Source organism: Esox lucius, chromosome 3 (assembly GCF_011004845.1).
Source record: "Esox lucius isolate fEsoLuc1 chromosome 3, fEsoLuc1.pri, whole genome shotgun sequence".
Lineage (NCBI taxonomy): Eukaryota > Metazoa > Chordata > Actinopteri > Esociformes > Esocidae > Esox > Esox lucius.
Window position 1 is genome coordinate 26,724,152 of NC_047571.1, and position 24,971 is coordinate 26,749,122.

Below are 24,971 nucleotides of genomic sequence, written 5' to 3' on the forward strand. Positions count from 1 at the left end.
TAAAATAACTATAAGGAATCAATGTAACTGCTTGTATTAATTGCACAACACTAATTTAGTGTATGACTAGAAATACAATACACCATTTAAAGTGTTAGTAATAATTTAACTGTATTCTCATTAACTTTCATTTACTTTGTTTCACCGTGATAAGTTTCCCCCGCAATAAAACGTGGTTTGTTCCAGAGAGGCGGCATGAAAAATCCGAGTTGATGATCATCTACCTAGTTATCCGTAGATTGGGTGGATGATACCGATAGCAGGTTGTAAATTATTTTAATAAAATCGAACAAATGACCAAGTCAAATTGCCATTTCCATTCGATATGTATATCTCCTCTCTCTAGTTCCTTCTCCGGATCACCTTGGGGTTTGTTGGCAACACCTTTCTTGGAGATACAGTTACTCCTCAAAATAATATCACAACCAACGAGCAATCAAATCACGACTAAAGGTCTTAGATTTTTTTGATTAAGCAACTTCATAATGCGTACAATATGACTGTTATAGTTGGAGATGCCATTCAAGTAATTCAACCACTAGCTTGCGATGGTAGCCTACATAAATGTTTAGACAAAAAGCAGGACTGTAACAATGCTCATGAGTTTGGTCCAACTGTCGTGATACCAAAGATACCAAAATAAATATCTACTCCATTGTCTGTCAACAATATAATAACTAAAAAATGCTTTAGTTCTCAAAACATCGTTAGAGCTGAATCGTTACTGAAACAACAACAAAGCCGACATACCGCCTGTTTTGGAAAAAGCTGAGCTAGATCTGCATCCTGAAACAATATGCTGTACTGTAACTACTCGGTCTCAAATACACTGACCACCCATGACATCAAAATAAACCATGCTGATGCAGGGATAGTTTGTCCTCACGTACAGCGTTTTCTTATACTTGTTAAACATTTTATATTTTCCCCCTCTCTATTTACCCCCCCCCCACCCACACACACACACACACACACCATTTTAAAGGGTATTCAAAATACCGTAACGAATCTTAATGTAGTCTTTTCAGATACCGAATATTTAGGAGTATAACTATGACTGCATTTATGAAACTTCGGTCGTTTTTGACAGGAGACAGCCAGCAGAAGATCGCAGCAGATGCGCGAGCGCAAACTGCCCTTGAGCGTAAATTTGCCTAGCTTAGCTCACTACTTGTAAATGTGAAATATACTAAAAGTCCTGACTTTTTGTTTGTCTAGCTTGCTAGCTGTCGTACATGATCGAGCCGCTTGATTCGAAATTCTTACTACATGAATTATAATCACAGGTTTGTGTTGAAACGAAAGAAGCACTACAGTAACATCGTTTGAAGCTAGCCCATTAACCTATTAGCTTCTCGCAACTCGCTGAAGATCAGGAACGGGGTTCATACTGTCTGTAGCCACTGACTACTAGTCTTGCCTACACATTCCCACTAACTGTACGTAACAGGTAGGCAGTAAACTATAGCTGAATTGTCTATTTCCACACCACGTCTCAGTTTTAAATATAATGACGTTAACACTTATTTTGAATATTATTTTACTGGCATGAAGCGAGTTGAGTTAGTTAATATGACTAGCTAGTTAACTCGCTAATAATAACTAAATAACCGGAGTGTATCTGTTGCTGTTAGCTAAACATTAACGTTACAGTACGAATGCCACCTAGCGTAGAATTTTCTTCACCTTTTCAAAGAAAACATCAGAGGCCTTAAAAAGTCCAAACCTCTGCGATTTGGTCTTTAATAATATTACAATTATTACGAGAAATTTTTACTGGAAAACAGGCTACAGATTGTTTTTACTTAAAATAAGAAGCATGCTGCTGCGGATTTAAGTCGAACCATCCAAGGCGCTGCAAATTGGGAAAAACTACTACTTTACTGTAGTGGGAACATCATGTCTGTTTTCCTTGATGCAATGAAATGTCATGTGTCTGTTGCATAATATGATTACATCTAGGATAACCTTCTGCAGGTAATATTTGCATAGCCTAAATTATCTAACAAGATGTTGGACTCTGAAGACTGTACTTTGTCCCTGGATAACCTGTTCTTTGAGAGGCCAGTCGTCCATAAAGTGTGGGTAGTGAGAATACATCCCACAGTCACGTTCCCATTCATTTTTATTTTACTTATTCTGGGGGGGTAGTTTGTGTAAAAGTATTACAGCCTTGGTCCTCTCTCCAGAAAGCCACTTTGCCACGATCAGAGTTCTTGGCAGTTGGAAGCCGCTCCGTCCCTCTCCCAGATCCCAACCACCCAGGACATCCAGAAAGAGGCAGAGGGTCTTTCATCATTTAGTAAGTTACACTTGCAGGTTTTTTTTTCAAGACCGGGTGCAATTCCATTTCAATTTACTCAACATTGTAATAATCAGGATTAAGTCAAATCCCTGTTAACCAGTACATCACAATGATTCATGGCTGTTTTCTATCAAATGCCTTATGGAAATTATCCAATCCAGGTTTCTGTCAGAAGTCCAAGAAATTCTTGCCACCTTTGAAAAGAGTAGTGAGCAGTGATAGTTTCACAGCCAAGAATACTAATTTACATCAGAATATCATTGATGGAGGAAAGGGACCTGATGACCTGAGCAGGTGTGCCATCTGGGCTCAGGAAGACATCACAAATAATTTGTTGGATTCCACTAAAGTCAGCAGAGGTCAAACTGAAACTCCACCAGAGAAAGTCCCTCTGGACTTTAGCCAAAGACCAAATCTGCGTAGAAGGTAAGACATTAAAATAATACTAATGAGAATCACCTTTATTAGAAATAAATCTATATATACAGTGGATATAAAAAGTCTACACACCGCTGTTAAAATGCAATGTTCTTGTGTTCTAAAAGAATGAGACAAAGATAAATCATGTCAGAACTTTTTCCACCTTTAATGTGACCTATAATGTGAACAATTCATTTGAAAAACAAACTGAAATCTTTGAGGGGGAAAAATAAAAAACTCACAATAACCTGGTTGTATAAGTGTGCACACCCTTAAACTAATACTTTGTTGAAGCACCTTTTGATTTTATTACAGCACTCAGTCTTTTTGGATAGGAGTCTAATAGTATTTCACATCTTGAAGTGGCAATATTTGCCCACTCTTCTTTGCAAAAGCGCTCCAAATCTGTCAGATTGCAAGGACATCTCTTGTGCACAGCCTTCTTCAGATCACCCCACAGATGTTCAATTGGATTCAGATTTGGGCTCAGGCTGGGCCATTCCAAAATGTGAATCTTCTTCTGGTGAAGCCATGCTTTTGTGGATTTGGATGTGTGCTTTGGGTCGTTGTCATGCGGAAAGTTAAACTTCCTCTTCATGTTCAGCTTTCTAACAGACGCCTGAATGTTTTGTGCCAAAATTGCCTGGTATTTGGAACTGTTCATAATTCCCTCCAACCTGACTAATGCCCTGGCTCCAGCTGAAGAAAAACAGCCCCAAAGCATGATGCTGCCACCACCATGCTTCACTGTGGGTATGGTGTTCTTTGGGTGATGCGCAGTGTTGTTTTTGCGCCAAACATACCTTTAGGAATTATGGCCAAAAAGCTCAACCTTGGTTTCATCAGACCATAACACATTTTCCCACATGCTTTTAGGGACTTGATGTTTGTTTTTGCAAACTTCATCCGGGCTTGGATGTTTTTCTTTGTAAGAAAAGGCTTCTGTCTTGCCACCATACCCCAAAGCCCATTCATATGAAGAATACAGATTATTGTCACATGTAGCACACAGCCAGTACTTGCCAGAAATTCCTACAGTTCCTTTAATGTTGCTGTAGGCCTCTTGGAAGCCTCCCTGACCAGTTTTCATCTCGTCTTTTCATCAATTTTGGAGGGACGTCCAGTTCTTGGTAATGTCTCTGTTGTGTCATATTTTCTCCACTTGATGATGACTGTCTTCACTGTGTTCCATCGTATATCTAATGCTTTGGAAATTATTTTGTATCCTTCTCCTGACTGATATCTTTCAACAATGAGATCCCTCTGATGCGTTGGAAGCTCTCTGTGGACCATGGCTTTTGCTCTGAGATGCAACTAAGAAAGTGTGAGGAATATCCTACTAGAACAGCTGAACATTATTTGTGATTAATCACAGAATTTGAACATTTGTGGGCAGACCTGAAGATTAAAGTTCACTGATGCATGTTTTAAATTAAGTCTATAACACAAAAAAGATTGAGAGAAAATAGAGGGATCTGAATTTAATACTTTCCACTTCTGGTGTTTGTGGCCAAAAGACTATAGACCATGGGTATTCAAATCTTACCCTATGAGGTCCGGTGCCTGCAGTTTCTTTGTTCTACCTAACCATTAATTGCTCACCACTTGGTGTCCAAGGTAAAAATAAGTGCCTTATTAGAAGGCTGCAATCAAAAAATGGAGTGGAGCTGTTTTCGAGGTCCAGATTTGAATACTACTGCTATAGAATAATTCTGCAGGACATTTTTAATATACTGGACCGATTGAATGGAGTGAATGCGAGGCAAAATTACAGTCACGGCTACTTTGGCTTAAATGTTTATATCCGGGAACATTTCAAATAAACAAATGCGACGGTCGGCAGCTGTAACCGCTGAACTTACACAACCCACGATAGGTGGGATTTTACTGAAAACACTCTGATGATCATTGTGCTCAATAGTGAAGTAATCTCTTTCTCATTACAGTTTATTCAAACCCCCCAGCGGACTGGTGCCGAACAGCGATGCCAACGTGTACAGCGGCCACGGTCAGCCAAGACCCGGACCACAGCAAACCCCCAATCAGGTTACCATGGCGACGGAGCCTTGGACAGTGGGCCAGTCGGCAGCGGTACTGAGACCCATCACTGGCCTGGGCCACCCTGCACCCCTGGGATCCACACAGGAGCCACCGGACCTAGGGACAAAGGGGGCTCACGTCCTCCCCATGACGCCGCGGCCCCTTCACATACAAGGTAGAACCGCAGAGACTTACCCGAGCGCCTTGCCTGTTGGGATTGATCTAAATCGTATACACGCTGAGGTGGTGTTCTCACTGACTGGCAATGGCAGCAGTTGTCACCAGTTGTTAGGGCATTATGAGGTGAAATGAGAAGAGGGCCACCCAGTGCCCTCTCAAATGCAGTGGCCAAAAATGACCACTTTCTGGATTTCAGACTTGCTGTCGGTGTGGATATTGTTGTGTGAACACATTCATCCGGATTTATTGTTTTCCAATCAGGTACTTCTGGGTCCGGAATTCTCAGACCAGTCTTGGAAATCCGTATCCTTTCTCATCCTTAATCCCAAGTAGTTATTGCAAAACATATTTTTTTTAACTCAAGTCATAAAATGCCACTAAATGAGATCACAAAGCAGCTGTGACTGGAATATTTATGTATCCTTAATCAAAGTGATATAGCTGCAAAATTCCGATCCGTCTTCAAAGAGTTCCCTTACTTCAACTATGTCCAGTCCAAAGCCTTGGACGATGTAAGTGCACACGTGCAGAGTACATTTCATCCAAACATTGAACCTCATTACCAAAACAATATCGGTGGAGCCCCTGAGTGGCACAGTCGTTGTGAGTCGCTGACCCCCCAGTCACTGCCTACAGCTGCACCCTGGTCGCAGCATAACAACGGTGGCCGGGTGTCTGTCCGGGGGCGGCACAATTTGGCTCGTCACTGCCCAGGTGGATGTTGGACAGGGCTATCTTGTCCCGTTGTGCTCCAGCTTCTCCTTGTGGTAGGTCAGGTGCCTGCAACTTGGACCTTGTTGTTGGCCGTGGAAGGCGTTCACCTCCAGCGCGTGTGTTCTGGCGAGAACGTCCAGTTTGATCTAGCGGTGTGATGAGGAGAACGGCTTGGTGGGACGTGCTTCGGAGGACACGTCGCAATCTTCAAACCAACCACTCTTACTGTGGAGTTTTTACAACAGGGCCAGTCCATGACGGTGACAATAGGAAATTAGAAGGACAGAAATAATCTGGTTAAAATAAAATAACATCTCTTATACGTTACTGTGGACTAAATGCTTTTGCAGGTTCTTTACACGAGTAAGAACTTTGTGGCATGTGCTCCTACTGGCTCCGGTAAGACCGTGCTCTTTGAGTTGGCCATCATTCGCCTGCTGATGGAGACCACAGAGCCCTGGAGAAATGTCAAAGCTGTGTACAGTAAGGACACATTTTCTGTTATGGATTTGGAAAAAATGAATCTGATGAGATGATGGATTTATAAGATGGATTAATAATAATGGCTTCTGTCGTCTATAGTGGCCCCCATCAAAGCCCTATGCAGCCAGCGCTTTGAGGACTGGAAGAAGAAATTTGGGCCTCTGGGCCTGATCTGCATGGAGCTGACCGGCGACACAGAAATTGATGACTTCTTTGAGATTCAGGATGCCCATATCATCATGACCACACCGGTGAGACACACTTAACTCCAGTCTATAGCATACATTGTCACACAACATTTTGTTTAAGTATTCACCTTAATACACACCTTAATACACCCTGTATTGGGTGCAGGGCCTGGATGCGGGGCCGGGTGCTGGGCCCAGGTATGGGGCTGGGCCCGGGTTTGGGGCTGGGTGCTGGGCCCGGATATGGGGCTGGTGATGGGCCTGGGTTTGGGGCTGGGTGCAGAGCTGGCTTCAGAGCTGGGTGCTGGGGCCGGGTGCGGGACCGGGTATGGGGCCGGGTGCGGGTACGGTTATGGGGCTGGGTATGGGGAGGGGGCGGGTATGGGGCTGGGTGCGGGTACAGGTGTGCGGGGGGTCACTTAGTGTTGTGGGGAACGTTCATTAAAATCTCACGATAACTGGCCCACTGTGTACTTCAGCAGTCATTTGTGATGATTAAGCACCGTCGAATATTTATGTTCCTGGCAGGAAAAATGGGATAGCATGACCAGGAAGTGGAGGGATAACTGCCTGCTGCAGTTAGTGCGTCTCCTTCTTATTGACGAGGTCAGTTGATTTGGCCAAGTCAGTTCTGTTTAAAGTCTCTCAGGTGTGACTGCAACCAATGACCAAATAATCAAGCCACTGTGACCTTGTGATGTTATTAAGTTCAGTAGCGCACATCTGTTTATTATAATGTCCTCTTAAAAGGCACAGACGATTAATATCCTGCGTCTTGCCTTTTGGTCTTTCAAGGTCCATGTGGTGAAGGACAAGATGCGCGGAGCGACTCTAGAGGTGGTGGTGAGCAGAATGAAGGCTGTCCGTGCCTGCCATGCCTCAGAGCACCACGGGGAGGACCTCCCCATGAGATTTGTGGCCGTCTCTGCCACCATACCCAATATCAAGGATGTAAGTGGTCGAGAGGCCAAGAAGGGTGACACCACACATTGGCACTTTGAAAATACTCCTAACATAACTCCCTTCTCTCCTAGTCCTTACCCCCCTTTGGTTCATCACTGCTAATCCTTTAACCTGTTGCGTTTCAAATGTCTTCGTCATTTTCACTTTCAGAAGTTGTGTGGAAATAAGGAAGTCGAGGAGGAGATACCACTTGAAAGTATTACAATTGACTAGGCACCGTGTTTCTTTGAAGACGCTCGCTGTCCTCACCGGTGTCTGATGTTTTGACGTGACAGATAGCGGACTGGCTGTGTGACGGCAAAGGTCCCGCTACCAGTCTTGAGATGGATGAGAGTCACAGACCAGTGAAGCTGAGGAAGGTTGTCCTGGGCTTCCCCTGCAGCAGCAACCAGACAGAGTTTAAGTTTGACCTGTCGCTCAACTACAAGATGGCCAACATCATTCAGACCTACTCGGAGCAAAAACCAACACTTGTTGTGAGGGAGTCTCTTGACGTCTCTCAGACATCATCGTGACCGGTACCATGTTTCTACTCGTCAGAACGTGACGCTATATTTGACGGTTGGTATGTTTTCTTTGCAGTTTTGCTCAACGAGGAAAGGAGTCCAGCAGTCTGCTGCTGTTTTAGCCAAAGATGCCAAGTTCATAATGAGCCTTGAGCACAAGCAAAGGTTTGTGCCGCTACTTTGCTGTTCATTCTACAGATCAGTTCAGGTACACATTGCAAATGTTCTGGTGCTAAAAGCTGTTTTAATCAATGTAATCCTGTTTTGCAGGTTGGTGAAGTATGCAAATTCTCTCCTGGACTTCAAACTCAGAGGTGGGTATCACATATTCCTTTTCATCTGCACCGTGTGGACAAACGTCGCTTATTGAATTGAACTGGTGGTTTTTGATTGTAATACTGCTAGTCCACTGGTTCTGTTTCAGACCTGGTGACGTTTGGGGTTGGGTTCCACCACGCTGGGGTCGACGTGTCTGACAGGAAGGTGATTGAGGAGGCCTTCATCCTGGGAGACCTCCCTGTACTCTGTGAGCATCCATCCTCCATGACACGCCCGATTTAAGAGTTACCCCAGCCATTTGTTAAGAGGATCACCAGGTTTTTAGGACGGCTGCCACGTTAACGCTTTTAATCCTGAAACGTGTCACTATATGAACGCAGCCTGTCAACAGTTCCCTATGGAATGACCTGCTGTAAACAGGCAAAACAGAGCTGTGAAGTAAGCAGACCTTTTAACTGGTTAGCCTTAGGCGTAATGTGTATCCATGTCTGTGGCGTGTTGTGAAATTGGTATTTAAGATTGGTATTTGAAATGTTCAGAAATAAACTGCAGAAGTGTGAATAACCACTTTGCAATGGCTATGGAGTTGATATTGGTGCCTTCAGAATATTCAGGGACATTGGCCAAACCTACATACATTATAACACTCTGTGTGGTACCGGTCAATTAGCCGGTCAAATTCACATATTTGCTATTTTGACCCCTCCCAAGTATTTTGATTTAAAAAAGTTTACTTATTGAAAACAAATGGGGTGATGATTTATAAAATCATCTTAACTAAACATTCTACATATAAACCAAAAGTCCTCTGGAGTTTCCCAGAGTTTCCCGATCCACCTTGTTATTGACACTTTTTGAGAACAACGTTTTCTCTTGCTAGCAGTCTAATGATTTTGAGCTTATTTGGACATAGAAATGTTGATTTCATAAGTGTATTACGATTAAGAAAAGTATTATGTTAACTTACTGTCACTGAATTTTTTTATGTGCTAATATGTGTTACATCAATGTGTAGTATAGACCATTCATTGCAGTGTTTTTTATATACTGGCTTTTCAACTCGGAACAAATTTTACCCGATGCTAAACCTAGTTGTCAAACCTGCTGTAGAACCAGGATATAGATGAACATGGAAAAGCCTTTCAACATACAAACCTATAGAATGTTAATGCAGAGAAAAGAAATGCTTACGTTTAGCGCACCTTTTAGAGACAATCTTGCCCCCCCTACTTAAAAAAAAAATGTACGTGCACATTTTCATGGCACATGTTCATATGAAGTACTGAGAAAACCTTGTGTGAAGTTGTTGGCGCGATGTCTCAGTTACGACCAGCACTCTGGCAATGGGGGTGAACCTTCCGGCTCACCTGGTGGTGATCAAGTCCACGGCGCACTACGCCGGGGGAGCTTGCCAGGAGTACAGCGAGGCCGACATGCTGCAGATGATTGGCCGAGCGGGCCGGCCGCAGGTACAGTGCACAGACACGGCCTCTAGTCCCAGACCCCCCCCCCCTCGCTGTGCCCAACGCCTTTTAGTGTACTGCAGCTCTGCCTTTGGTGCCCCCCTGTCTAGTTTGACACCTCAGCGACCGCAGTGATCATGACCAAGACTCAAACCAGGGACAAGTACATGCAGTTCATGAACGGCGCGGAGGTCATTGAGAGCAGGTATGGTGGTGACACTAGCGAGACCCTGTCAGCCTAATCCGACTACATTTGGTGTTACGTTTGGTTATTCAGACACTTGTGATGATGAGGATGTCCTGTTGTCGGACCACACAGCCTGCACACCCATCTCGTGGAGCACCTGAACGCTGAGATTGTCCTCCACACCATCTCGGATGTCAACATGGCCCTGGACTGGATCCGGTCCACATTCCTCTACATCCGAGCTCTGAAGAACCCCAAACACTATGGTCAGGGGAGGAAATACAGGGGATGGGCCAGAGTCTTTGTTAGCATTACCCTGTCAATGTACAGCACTGATGCAGGGTTAGAATGGATGCTAATCTATTACAGTTCGCTATTTGGACTGCATATACATCTCACAACGTAGTTTCAAGAGTTGTTCAAAAGACGTGAGGATATACTTCAGAAAACAACTTGCTCTCTGTACTTCTGTTGAAGGTTTTTCCACTGGCTTGGACCGATGTGGAATCGAAGCCAAGTTGCAAGGTATGATATTTTTATTTTATTTGTCAAATATCTGAAACAGAATATTTCCATAATGCGTTTGTGTAGTAACTGTAGAATCCTTCCCTGCCTTGGTCCAGAGCTTTGTCTAAAGAACCTGAACTCCCTGGCCTCCATTGGTCTGATCTCCATGGACGAGGACATCAACATAAAAGCCACAGGTTAAGAGAGAGCCTGACGACATAGAATGCATATTGGTTGTTACTCAGTAATACAGATGGAAATCTCCTACATGTGCTTTCCAGCATCTCTAAGCCATTCAGCTCAAAGTCTGTTCTCTTCTAGAATACTGTCATTGTGTTCCCTCACAACAGAGGCTGGCCGGCTAATGGCAAGGTACTGTGTGGCGTTTGACACCATGAAACAGTTCAACACGGTGTCTGGCACAGAGACCTTACCTGAACTGGTAGGTGTTGCCCCCTTTGACACACTTATGTATTCCCATTATATTTCAGGGCAGCGTTGTTTGTGGAGTTGTAGGCTATGTAGGAAATTAGAATTGAGCGGATATTCAGGGTGACTTTGAGAAGAACATAAACATGGAAGCTGGCTCCTCCTAAAACAGATAGAGTTGATGGCGAAGGGCAGGGAGTTTGCTGATGTGCAACTGAGAGTTAACGAGAAGAGAACCCTGAACACGCTGAACAAGGACAAGAACCGGGTCACCATCAGGTGTGAGTAGAATCCAGTTAGTGACAGATTATACAGTGAAATGCCACGCAACAAACTTAATTGTTCATAAAGCATCTTGGCTTCTGTTGATTCAGGTATCCCATGGAGGGGAAGGTTAAAAACAACGAGATGAAGGTGAATTGGTAAGTCGAGGAGAGGCCTGTGCCATGTACCAGCCTGAGCGGATGGCGGACACTGAACCTAGAACCCGGGGCTTTTCCTCCCATGCGAGGAATGAAGGAGCCGAGGAATCAAGGAAAGTGGAGATTCACCTGCTCTTTTCTGCCCCCCCCCCCACCCCCCCCTCAGTTTGATTCAGGCCCAGTTTGGCTCCATTCCTATCCAGGAGTTTGGACTCACACAGGACACAGGGAGAATCTTCCGGAATGGAGTCCGAATCAGCAGATGTAAGTTTTCAGTGTTGACAGATTATTCACATGATCCTTCTCTTTCTTAACATCTTTCCTGGGAAAATAAGGTCCTGTTTTAAAATACTTTAGGCTTGGCAGAATTTCTAAACCAGCGGTCCAAGACAGGTTTCACTGCTCTGCTCAACTCTGTGATACTGGCCAAGTGCTTCAGAGCCAAGCTGTGGGAGAACTCCCCATATGTCTCAAAACAACTGGAGAAAATAGGTAAATTAAGAGTTATTCAAATGCATTAAAAATGTGTTTATGCGAAGTAATTGTAATGCATGTAGAACATTTGCGGTTAATGTTTTTCCCTTCTTTAGAAATCCACTGACCATGAATTATTCCCACACAAATTAAGTAATACAGCTGCTGTAACCATATAATTATAATCACTGACAGAGATTTTAATTATGAGTGAGATTCTGTCCATGCAAAGGTTTCTCGTGGCTGTAACACACATAACTGCCTGTGTTCCAGGGTTAACACTGTCCACAGCCATGGTGAATGCCGGACTCACAACATTTAATCGGATAGAGCAGTCCAACGCCAGAGAACTGGAGCTGGTAGCTGTGCTGTCATAGACACCACTATTGTTTAAATGTCTCCTAAACATTTTATTGAAATGTCCGCCGAAAGAAAACCTAGTATCAAATCAGTTGTCGCTAAGTGCCTTCGTGTACAATAAAAATATTTGTTGTCCATATGTGTTCTGTAGATCATCAACAGACACCCTCCATTTGGAAACCAAATCAGAGAGGCTGTCATGAATCTACCCAAATATGAAGTTAGTTTGGAACAGGTAAAATCCATATTTTCTTTAGTTGTAGTTGGAACAGACATAATTAAGTGTATTAAAATTAGCAACAGGAATATTTATTGTACGAATATTTGGCAATAGAACGTGGTAGGTTATTTATAACTTATAACTGTGTTATTTATCATTGCGGCGGGGAATCATTCAATTAATGATACATTTTCCACTCTCAAGCTTCCGAGATACAACACAGACACCGCAGAGGTTGTTGTGACCGTGAATATGAAGAACCATGAACAGCTGCTGTCAAAGAGAACCACTCCTGATCACCACTATGTCACCATGATCATCGGGGACTGTGACAACAACGTGGTGTTCCTGCAAAAACTCACGTAAGATTAGGAGGACTGACAGTCAGAGAAACGTAATTACATGCGTTTCTCTGACTGCCTGATACACACACGCTTAGAGGCACTCTTGGAAGTCAAACAGGAAACACATAAGACATATCACCATAGACTCAAGTCATTGCAATTGTAGTATCCTTTCCTTGTACTTTGTATTGTCCCTCATGGGAGTCGAACCCAAGGCCACAACAAACACAATTGTCTTACCAAGTGAGATACAAGGGAATCGTACGTGCTTAAAACAAGTAATGAAGCATTATCTCTGCACACTTTGAGTAAAGGTCCTACAATTTACAGAAGAAAAAAAACAGGAGAGTGCAAAAACAAGAGATGGGTAGAAAGATGTAGGGGATCAATTCTGTATTGTCTGTTCATCCAGAGACTTGATGCTGTTGAAGACCGGAAGCTGGTCAAAGAAGATCGACGTGGCGAAAGCTTCAAACGGAGAAGAGATCAGCGTAAATCTCATCAGCTCAGAATATGGTCAGGCAGCTAACCAAGTCATAGTCAAGTTATTTCAGTGAGAAGTAAACACACCTCACTCACTCTACATTTAGTGGAATAAATACATTGAGATCTTCTCTGCAGTGGGATTGGACATTCAGCAGAGGTTTAGCGCCTTCTATTCTGGACCAAAGAGGTACGGAGCTGAATCCCTCACCACAGAGCAACACAGCATCATGCAGCGAGAACAGGGCGGAACACAGAGAGCACAGCTCACATCTCGGGAAAAACAGGCTGCGCCACATAAGAGAAAGCTCATATTCACCTGCGCCACAGAAACCGGTAGGCTGAATGAATACCCTACATTAGCATGTCTTACATTTACCTACAGTTGTACACAGATATACTTGCAGACACATTTATTTTTTGTGCATATGTTGTGGTGGCTGTCACCTATTCTAACTAAACTTTTTCATTGTCTTTGGATTGATGGATCCTCACAACCAGATTCAGGCAAAAGACAATGTAACCACTTCTGCAAAAACAAGGACCAGTGTGGCCATGAATGCTGTGAGACAAACCTTCAAAAACGGTCTATTCCATCCCTCAAATGTAATGTTGGTTCAGCAGTTTAAGGGTGTATTTCAGTTGTTTTCCCATCTATGTCTCCCAGGTAAAAGTGGCGTGCCGGTGCTTCTGAAAAGGCCTGGGAATCAGCACTCTAGTTTCTCCTCCCATCTCCATGACTTGAAAATCAGGAGTGACTCCCTGAAAGAGACACCAGTCAAACGCCTCAAGGTGAGAGAACCACTGACCGTGACGGTGGCAGTCCTTTCAAATTGAAAACTTTTGGCCTGAATTCACCTGAACCAGAACCTTTTTAAGATGCATGTTTTACCTGAATTTGTGTTTCATCTGCCCATTCCTTGTTCTTTCAGATTAAAATAGGTGGTGGCAGTGAGGCTGGGAAAATGCAGCAATTCTCTTACACAGCAAAGCCAAAATTACCTGCTGCTCCCAGGTACATATTCCCATCCCATTCACCACACACAGTTACTAATGGAAACCGTGCCTCACACAGACCTTATCTTTTTTCAACTACTTTTTGAAGGTATGAAGGGAATCAGTTTGTTGTTTCCACAAGACCACGGAGTGTGGAATCAGCTGAGGACTTAGCAAGCCCCCATGAGATGGCATGTCTGGAGACCAGTGGCGGTGGTATGCTTATTGTCTGAATGCTTCTTGAGTGTTTCAACTCTGTTCACCTTCAACACAGCAGTGTGTAATAATGATGGAATGGAATAATGTAATGAAGGAATGATGATTCATGTTTACTTGAAAGTAGTAAAATACTTTTTTCTGCAGAACATAATGACTCACTGGAAAACATGTATCAGAAAATGGGAGAACAACCTCCACCAGTTCAAAGCCCTACAGAGTCACCAAGTAGGTCTTCTCAGTTACCACAACCCTTGGCCTGCTGTTATTTTTCATTTTGTTGAAACAGTTTTATCCCGTGTTTACACAATATGTCTTTAGATTTAGAACAATTTACACACAATATTTTCCAATAGACTTCTCACTTAAAATCCTCTTTGTTTTAAGACACTACCTTCTCAGCAAAACCCTGTGGTTATAATGGAGGACCTCTTAGCCACAACATTCCTCAAAGAGTTCAGCAAACCCAGAACACAGGTTACCATCAGAGCCCCCACCAGAGCCGAGGTTACCATCAGAGCCCCCGCCAGAGCCGAGGTTACCATCAGAGCCCCCACCAGAGCCGAGGTTACCATCAGAGCCCCCACCAGAGCCGAGGTTACCATCAGAGCCCCCACCAGAGCCGAGGTTACCATCAGAGCCCCCACCAGAGCCAAGGTTACCATCAGAGCCCTCTCCAGAGCCGAGGTTACCCTCAGAGCACCCCCCAGAGCCGAGGTTACCATCAGAGCCCCCACCAGAACAGAGGTTACCATCAGAGCACACCCCAGAACAGAGGTTACCATCAGAGCACCCCCCAGAACAGAGGTTACCATCAGAGCCCCCCCCAGAACATGCCCTACTCTCTGAGTGCCGTCATAGACTTAACTGATGACAGTGGCTTTGTCTCATCGACCTTTGACCTGGGAGACGAATGGGACAACTGGGATGATTTTGACGACGACAACTTGGTGCGCGCCAGTGAGATGTCTTGCACGACTGTAGCGAACTCTGAGGGGGTGGACCTGGACCAAGACAGGCCAAAAGGTACTGACCGTTGAAAGTATTGGAACACGCTGGTGTTCAAATTGGGGTTGTAAGTGCATTATAGCTCATGGAAATAATAGTGAAGTACATTGATGTTTTCAGGTCACTCAGCACTACTTCTGTCAACTGGTGTACAACCCAAACCCCATTTATCGTTGTCCTCTACCCCACTCCGGTGAGCTCAATTTGTAACGAATTTCTACCAGTGTTAATGTGTGTGTGTGTGTGTGTGTGTATATATATGTATATGTATATGTATATGTATATATATATGTGTGTGTGTGTGTGTGTGTGTGTGTGTGTGTGTGTGTGTGTGTGTGTGTGTGTGTGTATATATGTATATGTATATGTGTGTGTGTGTGTGTGTATATATATATATATGTATTCTGATTTATAATAAACAAATCCTGTATAAACATTTTAAAATATCCTTATTTTTTGTGCCTCAGGTCAACATCACCAGTTGTCCCTCTGATAGCAAAAGACAAACACTCCAATATCCAACATCCCAACCTCTGGCCTTCTGCACCCTGGAATCCCTTTGGCAACAAGGCACCAGTGAGTTATTCCATGGCAACCTCATGTTAAAATGCACACGTTTAAATGTACATGAGAAGGCGTATGCTGAAAGACACATCCTCTGGCCCCTTTTGCAGAGGTCCTTCATCGAACCCCCGGTGAAAGCACCACCACCATCGTTCCAAAAACGGACTGACACAAGCTTGGCTCCACTGGTCAGGCAATTTGATTTCTTTACAAAGCCAACCACCCTGAACAATGACAATGGAAGAAGGTAGGGAGGCACAACACACAGCAGTTTGATTTATGCTAGCTAAAACTAGACTTCAAATGTATCATTAATGGCTATTGAATAATTGATGATGATTGCATTAACCCTCACTGTTGCAGGTTTGGAGAAGAGGACAACTGCAAAGAAGTGGAGACATTCCTTGGGATATTTGATGGAATATTCTAATGTTTTTTTTTTAAGGAGTGGGGCAGATACAGGGTTGGAAAGACAGGCGAGGAGGGGTTTTGAACCCATGCTGAGGCAACTTATGCTCTTCATGGGTTGTAAACACTAGATCACACAGACCACTGATAGGATGTTTTAACTGTGTTTACAGATGTTGTATAAATTGGTTCCATGGTCATATTTAATGTTTTGATGTGATTTGTGTTGTTATGTGTCATGTTTATATTCAGTTACGTTTAATCTTTATTACTTGAAATGTGCTGTTTGCCCATTGCCATTATCAGTACAGGTGCATTCCCGCTAAGTGCTCAAACAATGTAATATATAGTAATATCCAATTTAATTGGATACATTTAATATACACTATCTATTGAAATTAAGTAATATGAGTGTATAACTCGGTGTAACGTGGTGTTATAATAAAGGAAAAAGAAAGTCAACCTACGTGTTTGCGTGTCACGTCAAACGTAGTTGTACGTCAGTTTTAGCGCGCAGTTTGTTGGCGGAAAATGAGTTAGGGAAGAAGTCTTCTGGATTTGTGTGTTTTTTGCGGAATGTAAGACTTTCTTTTGTTATGAAACTATCTCTGAGGGGCTTGCATTCGTCTCATCAGCACTCGTTTATACAATAAAGGTACGTTTGTTTACTATTCAGCTAGCTAGCGTTACAGTATGTTAGTTCTCCAAAGTTGCTGGGTCGTTGCTAAACAAGCAAATGCTAGTAGCTAACGTAAATACAGCAATATTTACAGCAATCCCCACGATAACTAGCTGTTGTAGATTGTAGCTGTACAAGCTGGAAACCTGCTCACTTTCAGTTGTTAAAGTGTATTTTGAGTAATGGTTTTGAGTTTCTCATTGTTCTAGTCCCTTTTGTTCTATACCCTTTTGGACTGGAACTCAGTCTTGAACAACTTGAATTATTTGATTAGTAAAAACATTATCAAAACCTATGATTGTATATAAAATGCTTTGACCGAACATGTCTTTACATTTCTAATTAGTTAGCCCAGAGTACAGGTGTATTAAAGGAAATTATACATCCATGTTGACCTCCATGGTTTAGCACAGCATATGTCTACATGAGTAAAGGATTTCAGGGTGTAGTAACAATAGGACTACCTTGCAACATGTTTAACTGCTTGTTTTTCCTTGTTCGTTTAATAATCATTTTTATTAACTTGCTTTTCCTTATACATTTTTTTCCTGCCTAGCTAGTGAGTATAATAGTATCCAGGGTTGTTCCAGCTGTAGACAGTACATTGGCAGGCAGGTTTCTGGTATTTAGCCCTCCAGAATTTACTTCCCATGAATGTCATCATGTGTGTCATAATTATCACATGTTTGAATATTCACCTGTCATTCCAGCTAGATCCACACACCTCTAATCAAATGGATGTAATTCCCTCAGTCTGCAAGAACAATGGGAGGAGAAAAGTATCCAGTGAGTGTCAAGCATCAGTTCTTTCAAGATTAGTGAAAAATGTCTTTCATCAGCTGCATCTTCTCCATTTTCTATCTATACCGTACTTTATGGTTTCTCTTGTTCTCCAGAGGATGTGGAGATGGACATTGAGTACCTGTATGAAGCGGTTCCTCAGCTTTCGACAGTGTTCCACATCAGAGACAAAATTGGTGAAGGTGCAAACCTTTTTCTTTATTTTTAAATGCATTTACCATTGTGTCTGTTAGCGGAAGCTTTTATCTCGTGCGGCTCACAATTACAGCTGTTGTGTTTCTGATTTTTTCTGAAAACGGTGTGTGTGTGTGTGTGTGTGTGTGTGTGTGTGTGTGTGTGTGTGTGTGTGTGTGTGTGTGTGTGTGTGTGTGTGTGTGTGTGTGTGTGTGTGTGTGTGTGTGTGTGTGTGTGTGTGTGTGTGTGTGTGTGTGTGTGTGTGTGTGTGTGTGTGTGTGTGTGTGTGTGTGTGTGTGTGTGTGTGTTGAGTAATTTGCATAGCAATGATTGAAGAGAGCATGTGAGTATATGACTGAACAATGTCACTGGGTGTAGAGATGAGGTGGTGGCCTGGAACCAACTGCAATGGTGAAAAGTAGTATTTACACGCAAACCACAATCCACTCTGTACTTAGCGACGACCAAAACAAACGTTATTCTGTGTATGTTTTTGTAGCTTCAATCTCAAGCTGTTTTTCCCTCAGGCACATTCAGTTCAGTGTACCTTGGCGAGGCCCTGATGGCCGATGGGAGAAAGGAGAAGTTTGCCCTGAAACACCTCATCCCGACCAGTCACCCTGTGAGGATCGCTGCCGAACTCCAGTGTCTCACAGTGGCCGGGTACGATCCACACCGCCTGCCCTGTTTACGTTTCTCTTTCATGTCTGTCTTGTTTCCTTTACCTGAGTCCAGCAGCCGTTTTGTTTTCCATTCGTAACGGTCAGTTTCTTAGCTTTTAATGAAACATTTCAAACGGGTTCTTAGGCGTAGTTGTTTGCACCCGCACTGGTGTATAACGCTGACCGTTGCGACCTTTTGACCTGTAGCGGTTGAAACGGATTGTGCCGTGTTCGTTGAGTTCTGACGCTACGCTGTTCTCAACGTGTGTTTGTTTCCTCTTGAAGCGGGCGAGAAAACGTAATGGGTGTGACCTACTGCTTCAGGCAGAATGACCACTGTGTGATCGTTATGCCTTACATGGAACACCAAACCTTTGTGGTGAGTCAACATTGTAGTTCCAGGATTGGCTGTTTGGATGGGAATGGGGGGACGGGCCTCACAGGTCTGCGTACCCACACACATACTCTGTCACAGCCAAAACAAGCATACTTTGGCTCGTACCTGCTGTCGTTATGGTACCTCGCTGTGTTTGTTGCTGCCTTGTTTCTCTGTAGAGTTTCTTCTTCTTCTATGCAGCAACAATGGGATGTAAATGTCTCTCCCCACAGGAGGTCATTGGCCTGCTAAGTTTTGAGGACGTGCGTCAGTACATCTACCACCTGTTGAAGGCTCTACGACACATCCACCAGTTTGGCATCATCCACCGTGACATTAAGCCCACTAACTTCCTATACAACCACCTGGAGAAGAAGTAAGGCCTGAATACTTCTCTATCACCCAATGGAGTCTCTCTCTTATATATACATACTGGAGGGTTGGTCAAAGGTTTGGACACATCTACTAATTTGAGGTTATTTCTTTAGTTTTAATATTTTCCACATTGTTGAACAAAAGTGAAGACATCAAAACTATGAAATGACACATGGAATCATGCAGCAACCAAAGAAAGTGTTAAACAGATCAAATTACAAGAAATATCCTTGAATGAGTAGGTGTCTAAACATTTGACTGGGTTAGGGTTAATATATACTGTATATACACTAATACACATACAGTACAGGCCAAAAGTTTGGACACCTCATTCAATGTGTTTCCTTTATTTTCATGACTATTTACATTGTAGATTCTCACTGAAGGCATCAAACTATGAATGAACACGTGGAATTATGTACTTAACAAAAAAGTGTGAAATAACTGAAAATGTCTTATATTCTAGTTTCTTCAAAGTAGCCACCCTTTGCCCTGATTACTGCTTTGCACACTCTTGGCATTCTCTTGATGAGCTTCAAGAGGTAGTCACCTGAAATGGTTTTCCAACAGTCTTGAAGGAGTTCCCAGAGATGCTTAGCACTTGTTGGCCCTTTTGCCTTCACTCTGCGGTCCAGCTCACTCCAAACCATCTCGATTGGGTTCAGGTCCGGTGAATGTGGAGGCCAGGTCATCTGGCGCAGCACTCCATCACTCCCCTTCTTGGTCAAATAGTCCTTACACAGCCTGGAGGTGTGTTTGGGGTCATTGTCCTGTTGAAAAATAATGGTCCAACTAAACGCAAACCGGATGGGATGGCATGTCGCTGCAGGATGCTGTGGAAGCCATGTTGGTTCAGCATGAGGTGACTCTTGGTCTTCCTTTCCTGGGGCGGTCCTCATGTGTGCAATTTTTCCGGACTGACTGACCTTCATTTGTTAAAGTAATGGTGGCCACTCGTTTCTCTTTACTTAGCTGATTGGTTCTTGCCATAATATGAACAGTTGTCCAATAGGGCTGTCGGCTGTGTATCAACCTGACTTCTGCACAACACAACTGATGGTCCCAACCATAGACTGTATATATAATGGACGACGCCCTTTCGCTCTTTTCCATTGGTGAAAAATGAAGCCACCAGTGTCCTGATACGGCGCTGACATCTTGGACTTGCGTCTGCGCAGATAGCGATCTTGGGACCAGTTCTGCGCAGTAGTTATGCGCAGTAGCGAGAAGGAAGTAAAGCCGCGAAATCAACGGCGCCACCCCTGTGCCCCGCCCTCACTCTCCCTCGCAGAATGCGCATACCGTAATCAATCGCAAGTCCAAGTACAGTACAACCTTTGCTTGTTAAACCTAGACGATATGTTATAGCCTAACTTACATCATGTTTAACCTTAATTTAGAATAGGTCTAATACAAAAATAATTGGTAACTTCTAGCTAACGATCACCTGCTAGCTATTAACATGGCTATTAAAGAGGCTTGTTGTCTTTTAGCTAACGTTATCTAGCCCATTACATTTATTTACTAATTAAATAGCTTATAAATGTAACTTACCGAAAAAAATTCAAAGATCGATTGGAAATGCCAGATCGGTTAGCACAATGTACTGCAGAACAACCCATTATGTCCGTGTGAAATTATATCAATTATAGAAATTTAGAGATTAAATGTAAAGTTCCAATCTCCTCAGTCCTCCGAAGATTCAGTGGCTCCTCGGCTCAGATTGCTGTCAATCACAGCTGTGAATCACGACGTCACACCACCGTTTTTAGAGCATTAAATAACTAACTAAAAACAAACTTATTTTAAAAACAAACTCTTGAATTTACATTAGTGTGATACAAACTACAGTAAATGACAGAAACCAGCTTTGGAAAAAATATATTTGAAGGGTAATTTAATTGTTTAGTTGATCTCGCGTCCCATTGAATAACATGGGGAGGGCGGGGTTTATGACCTATACTGGGACCACTCACCAGGGGGCGATCGAGACGTTTTGGCTTCACTTTTCAGGGCTTGTGCGGCACGCTTGGTCCCAACCCCATTAATAAGGGAAATAAATTCCACTAATTAACCTTGACAAGGCACACCTGTGAAGTGAAAACCATTTCAGGTGACTACCTCATGAAGCCCATTGAGAGAACACCAAGGGTTTGCAGCACTCTCAAAAAAGCAAAGGGTGATTACTTTGAGAAATCAAAAATATAAGACATGTTTTCAGTTATTTCACACTTTTGTTAAGTACATAATTCCATTTGTGTTCATTCATAGTTTGATGCCTTCAGTGAGAATCTACAATGTAAATAGTCATGAAAATAAAGGAAACGCATTGAATGAGGTGTCCAAACTTTTGGCCTGTACTGTATGTGTATTAGTGTATATACAGTATATATTAACCCTAACCCAGTCAAATGTTTAGACACCTACTCATTCAAGGATATTTCTTGTAATTTGATCTGTAATTTGATCTGTTTAACACTTTCTTTGGTTGCTGCATGATTCCATGTGTCATTTCATAGTTTTGATGTCTTCACTTTTGTTCAACAATGTGGAAAATATTAAAAATAAAAAAATAAAGAAAACACATTGAATGAGAAGATGTGTCCAAACTTTCGGCCTGTACTGTATACACAATATACTGGAATAATTAGCTCAATCAGGTCTTGGACCCCAGGAAGACTAGCAGCATTAAAAGTAGATGAGAATTTCCTTTTAAGCAGGTGTACTGTACCTTTCGGTCTGACATTCACATTGATCTTCTGTCTTGAATGGTCGTCATTCCCGAAGTCAAACCTTTGTCTCTTAATGACTGACTTCCCCTTGTTAAATAGCATAATGGTTAGAGATGCAGATTCCCACGCAAGGGATCCATTTCGAGCCTCGTCGATATCAGAACTAATCCAGTGATGGCAACCACATTCAACCTTTCTAATCCCGGCCTGGCCAAACTAGGCTTGCTTCTTTCCTTTTCTAGTTTTCCCAACAGCAACACTCTCCTCAAACAAAAAAAAAAAAAAAGCTTTTTTTTACACATTGCAAAAATACTGTTCTTGTGGTGGTTTGCAGGTTTGCCCTTGTGGACTTTGGTTTGGCGCAGGGCACGGCCGACACCCAGATGGAGCTGCTGAAGGTGGTGAAACAAAAGACCCAGAAGGGTGGGGGTTCCGTGGGGAAACCAGAGACCTCAAATAGGAAACGGGCACCACCAGACCTCACCTCCCTCGTCCCACCTCCACAGACACACTCACACCCAAAGACCTCGGCACCTCACTCTTCCTCCTCCACCTCGTCTTCCTCCTCCACCAAACCAACGGCTAAGAGGGTCTTGGCTTCCCCAGTAACTTCCACCAGCCGCACTAAAAACACCAAGGTGTCTGCACCAGGTCTACCTCCTGCGCTGTTTATCCATTAGCGGACATTCTGTGTTTGTAGAGCAAAGGCGCTTACAACACCAGGGTTGTGGGTTCCGCGTTCACCAGGATGCCCCCGAATTAAGAGCCTCTGCTAAATGACTTGGATGTACAAAAAGAAAAACAATATTGGCCTGTCATTGTGCTGAGTTGTGATACTCCTGAGATATGAAATACTGAAAATACTTAAGGTTGAGGAATCACGCCTGACACTCAGGCGTTTATACTGACATAATGTGGTTTTTCTGCTCTCTGTGTTTATTACTGTGGGATTTTATGTTGGTGACGTGTAGCCCCTTTCTTTGGCCAGGACCTGTCAGGCCTGTGTAGAACACCTCGGGCTGTGTTTGGAGAGAGGAACCTGAACAGCTGTGCCCCCGCCAGAACCATCGACCCGACAGTAGAGGTAGGAACCTGCTGTCCCGTTCCGTTATGACGGGAACACATTTGATTGACAACCGTATTACCATTCACCTTTAAATTCCCACAGACAAACAGGGGCTTTCTGGATTTGGAAGATGCCCGCTGCAGAACTTGGTCGTTAAAAACATTCCTTCCTGTGTTTTGTTGCAGCTGGTGAAACCCTCCAAAACGGAGGATCCTGCCAATCGCAGGTTCATCTCTATCCCCCGGCGCCCCCTACCCGTCAGGACTCCTGTCAACAACAAGAGGACGAACCCCACTGTCAACCTGGGCCTCACCTGCAGCTGCCACACCACGGACCGCGTCTGTAACGTCTGCATGTCCAGAAAACAGCAGGTGGCCCCTCGGGCCGGTACCCCGGGGTTCAGAGCCCCAGAGGTCCTGACCAAGTGTCCCAACCAGGGAACAGGTAAGGGCGACTCAGAAACGTCCCCGTTCCAGGAGGCACCGCATGTTGGACCCTGCCGGCAGATTGCCTAGCTGAGCGGTAATCCGAAAGGTTGCTAGTTCGAATCCCTAAGCGACTAATTGCACCCTGCCGCTCATCATCGCAAATCAGAACAGTTGGGTTAAATGCAGTCAAATCCCGATGTGTGCATGCTGGCATATATCCTGCCCCCCCCCCCTTCAGCTGATACACCTGTCGTTGCAGAATCGCATTTCAGTATAGAATCTGATCACGTGTTTGCACTCATCTTGTTAACGTCATGTCTCTCCATTTTCCCTGCAGCCATAGACATCTGGTCTGCTGGGGTGATCCTGCTATCCCTTCTGAGCGGCAGGTACCCCTTCTTCAAAGCCAGCGACGACCTCATTGCCCTCACTCAGATCATGACCATCCGAGGCTCCAAAGAAACCATCCAGGCTGCTGGAACGTTTGGTGTGTAGCCATGTCCATAACCTTCAACTCGCTAGGCTGCTGCTGAAAACAGGGCAGATTAAGGGTGCTTGAATTTGGAGGTCAGAAAATCAAGTGCTGGAATACCTTAAATAAGCACTTTTCCCCAACTTGATCCCCAAAAAGTACTTGACATTTTCTTAGCATATTTATAAGGTTTCCTGCTCCCGTACATTTATATCTATGCCACATAGGCAGTCCTTATCACCCAATATCCAGTCTGTCCACGGTAGCCCTCGCCCAGGATGAAGCCGCTAACAAACTGTGCTTTGGCTGTTTACCAAATGTGTCTCCCTAGCTCTGTTCAGCGAGGGCGTGATCGAGATCAGGGCTGGTTACCGCCAGCCACCATGCGGACCATTATCAGGCTCAAACCTGAACCAGTAGTACTGACCCCGTCACTTGACATTATTCAACCACAGGTAAATCAGTGGTGTGTAGCCGCGAGCTCCCCCGCCAGGACCTGAGGACCCTGTGCGAAACCCTGAGAGGGAGGAGGCCGTCGCCAGACGACGAGGCCACGCCCCAAGACTACAGGGACAGCCCAGTGTCCGCTGGTCCCGCCGACGAGCCATCCGGACGGGGCGGCTCCGAAGACGACCGGGGCCTAGCGGAGGTCGGGGTCCAGGATGAGAGGGGTTGGAACCAGGTGCCAGACGAGGCCTATGACCTGCTGGACAGGCTTCTGGACCTGAACCCGGCTACACGCATCACAGCTAAACAGGCACTGGAACATCCGCTATTCGCTGGCCTCTGAGGCAGCTCTACTGATGGGTGTGTGGACTCTGTTTCTCTCCATGGATGTTTTAACTGCTGTCTACCACTACTGGCATAGTCCCCATTCCAGGCCAAGGATTGTGGTTTGTCGTGCACATTTTGTGTAAATTGTCTTGTAACCCTTTATTTTATGATTTTCCTGTAATATGTGGTGTATAGTACTTGCATTATAGCCTCCTTTTGTAAAATTACATTTCTATAATAAATGGTGTATTAAAGCACTCTTGGGAGCTGTTC

The 24,971-nt window shown here is 43.9% G+C and overlaps 2 protein-coding genes across 5 annotated transcripts; both read left to right on the forward strand.

The window, feature by feature from the left end:
- Positions 1-22: 22 nt before the first annotated feature.
- hfm1 (helicase for meiosis 1) lies at positions 23-16,600 on the forward strand. 3 transcript variants are annotated; one of them, XM_029118606.2, is made up of 40 exons: positions 23-453; positions 1,978-2,081; positions 2,190-2,302; positions 2,467-2,731; positions 4,672-4,940; positions 5,207-5,248; positions 5,387-5,457; positions 6,010-6,142; positions 6,242-6,393; positions 6,859-6,936; positions 7,126-7,281; positions 7,569-7,769; positions 7,876-7,964; positions 8,070-8,113; positions 8,224-8,325; positions 9,402-9,547; positions 9,652-9,746; positions 9,861-9,994; positions 10,206-10,253; positions 10,352-10,432; positions 10,586-10,677; positions 10,837-10,943; positions 11,039-11,086; positions 11,253-11,350; positions 11,444-11,578; positions 11,834-11,919; positions 12,072-12,155; positions 12,345-12,502; positions 12,897-13,000; positions 13,106-13,303; positions 13,469-13,531; positions 13,635-13,759; positions 13,900-13,982; positions 14,073-14,179; positions 14,327-14,407; positions 14,567-15,205; positions 15,308-15,380; positions 15,655-15,763; positions 15,862-15,998; positions 16,115-16,600. In XM_029118606.2, the coding sequence occupies exons 2-40, from the start codon at positions 2,011-2,013 to the stop codon at positions 16,179-16,181; spliced, it is 4,884 nt and encodes a 1,627-aa protein (XP_028974439.2). In that variant the 5' UTR covers positions 23-453; positions 1,978-2,010; the 3' UTR covers positions 16,182-16,600. The 3 variants fall into 3 exon arrangements, with proteins under 3 accessions (XP_028974439.2, XP_028974440.2, XP_028974441.2); XM_029118607.2 differs by lacking the exon at positions 23-453 and adding an exon at positions 1,088-1,450; XM_029118608.2 differs by lacking the exon at positions 23-453 and adding an exon at positions 1,088-1,439.
- Positions 16,601-16,621: 21 nt separating this feature from the next.
- On the forward strand, positions 16,622-24,955 carry cdc7 (cell division cycle 7 homolog (S. cerevisiae)). Of its 2 annotated transcripts, none has more exons than XM_010893564.4 (11): positions 16,622-16,814; positions 17,549-17,624; positions 17,735-17,821; positions 18,341-18,476; positions 18,761-18,854; positions 19,085-19,227; positions 22,293-22,356; positions 22,947-23,042; positions 23,210-23,468; positions 23,790-23,939; positions 24,380-24,955. In XM_010893564.4, exons 2-11 carry the CDS (start codon positions 17,573-17,575, stop codon positions 24,712-24,714), a joined length of 1,416 nt encoding a protein of 471 aa, XP_010891866.2. In that variant the 5' UTR covers positions 16,622-16,814; positions 17,549-17,572; the 3' UTR covers positions 24,715-24,955. The 2 variants fall into 2 exon arrangements, with proteins under 2 accessions (XP_010891866.2, XP_010891857.2); XM_010893555.4 differs by having other exon boundaries at positions 16,623-16,814; positions 22,293-22,596.
- The last annotated feature ends 16 nt before the right edge of the window (positions 24,956-24,971 follow it).

Bases quoted from the DNA above. Each gene is read 5' to 3' on its own strand.
- hfm1 (XM_029118606.2), top strand. From the start codon at position 2,011: ATGTTGGACTCTGAAGACTGTACTTTGTCCCTGGATAACCTGTTCTTT. The intron at 2,732-4,671 runs GTAAGACATTAA...TTCTCATTACAG, and splicing joins AGACCAAATCTGCGTAGAAG to TTTATTCAAACCCCCCAGCG. The intron at 6,394-6,858 runs GTGAGACACACT...TGTTCCTGGCAG, and splicing joins ATATCATCATGACCACACCG to GAAAAATGGGATAGCATGAC.
- cdc7 (XM_010893555.4), top strand. From the start codon at position 17,573: ATGGATGTAATTCCCTCAGTCTGCAAGAACAATGGGAGGAGAAAAGTA. The intron at 18,477-18,760 runs GTACGATCCACA...TTCCTCTTGAAG, and splicing joins CAGTGTCTCACAGTGGCCGG to CGGGCGAGAAAACGTAATGG. The intron at 23,469-23,789 runs GTAAGGGCGACT...TTTTCCCTGCAG, and splicing joins GTGTCCCAACCAGGGAACAG to CCATAGACATCTGGTCTGCT.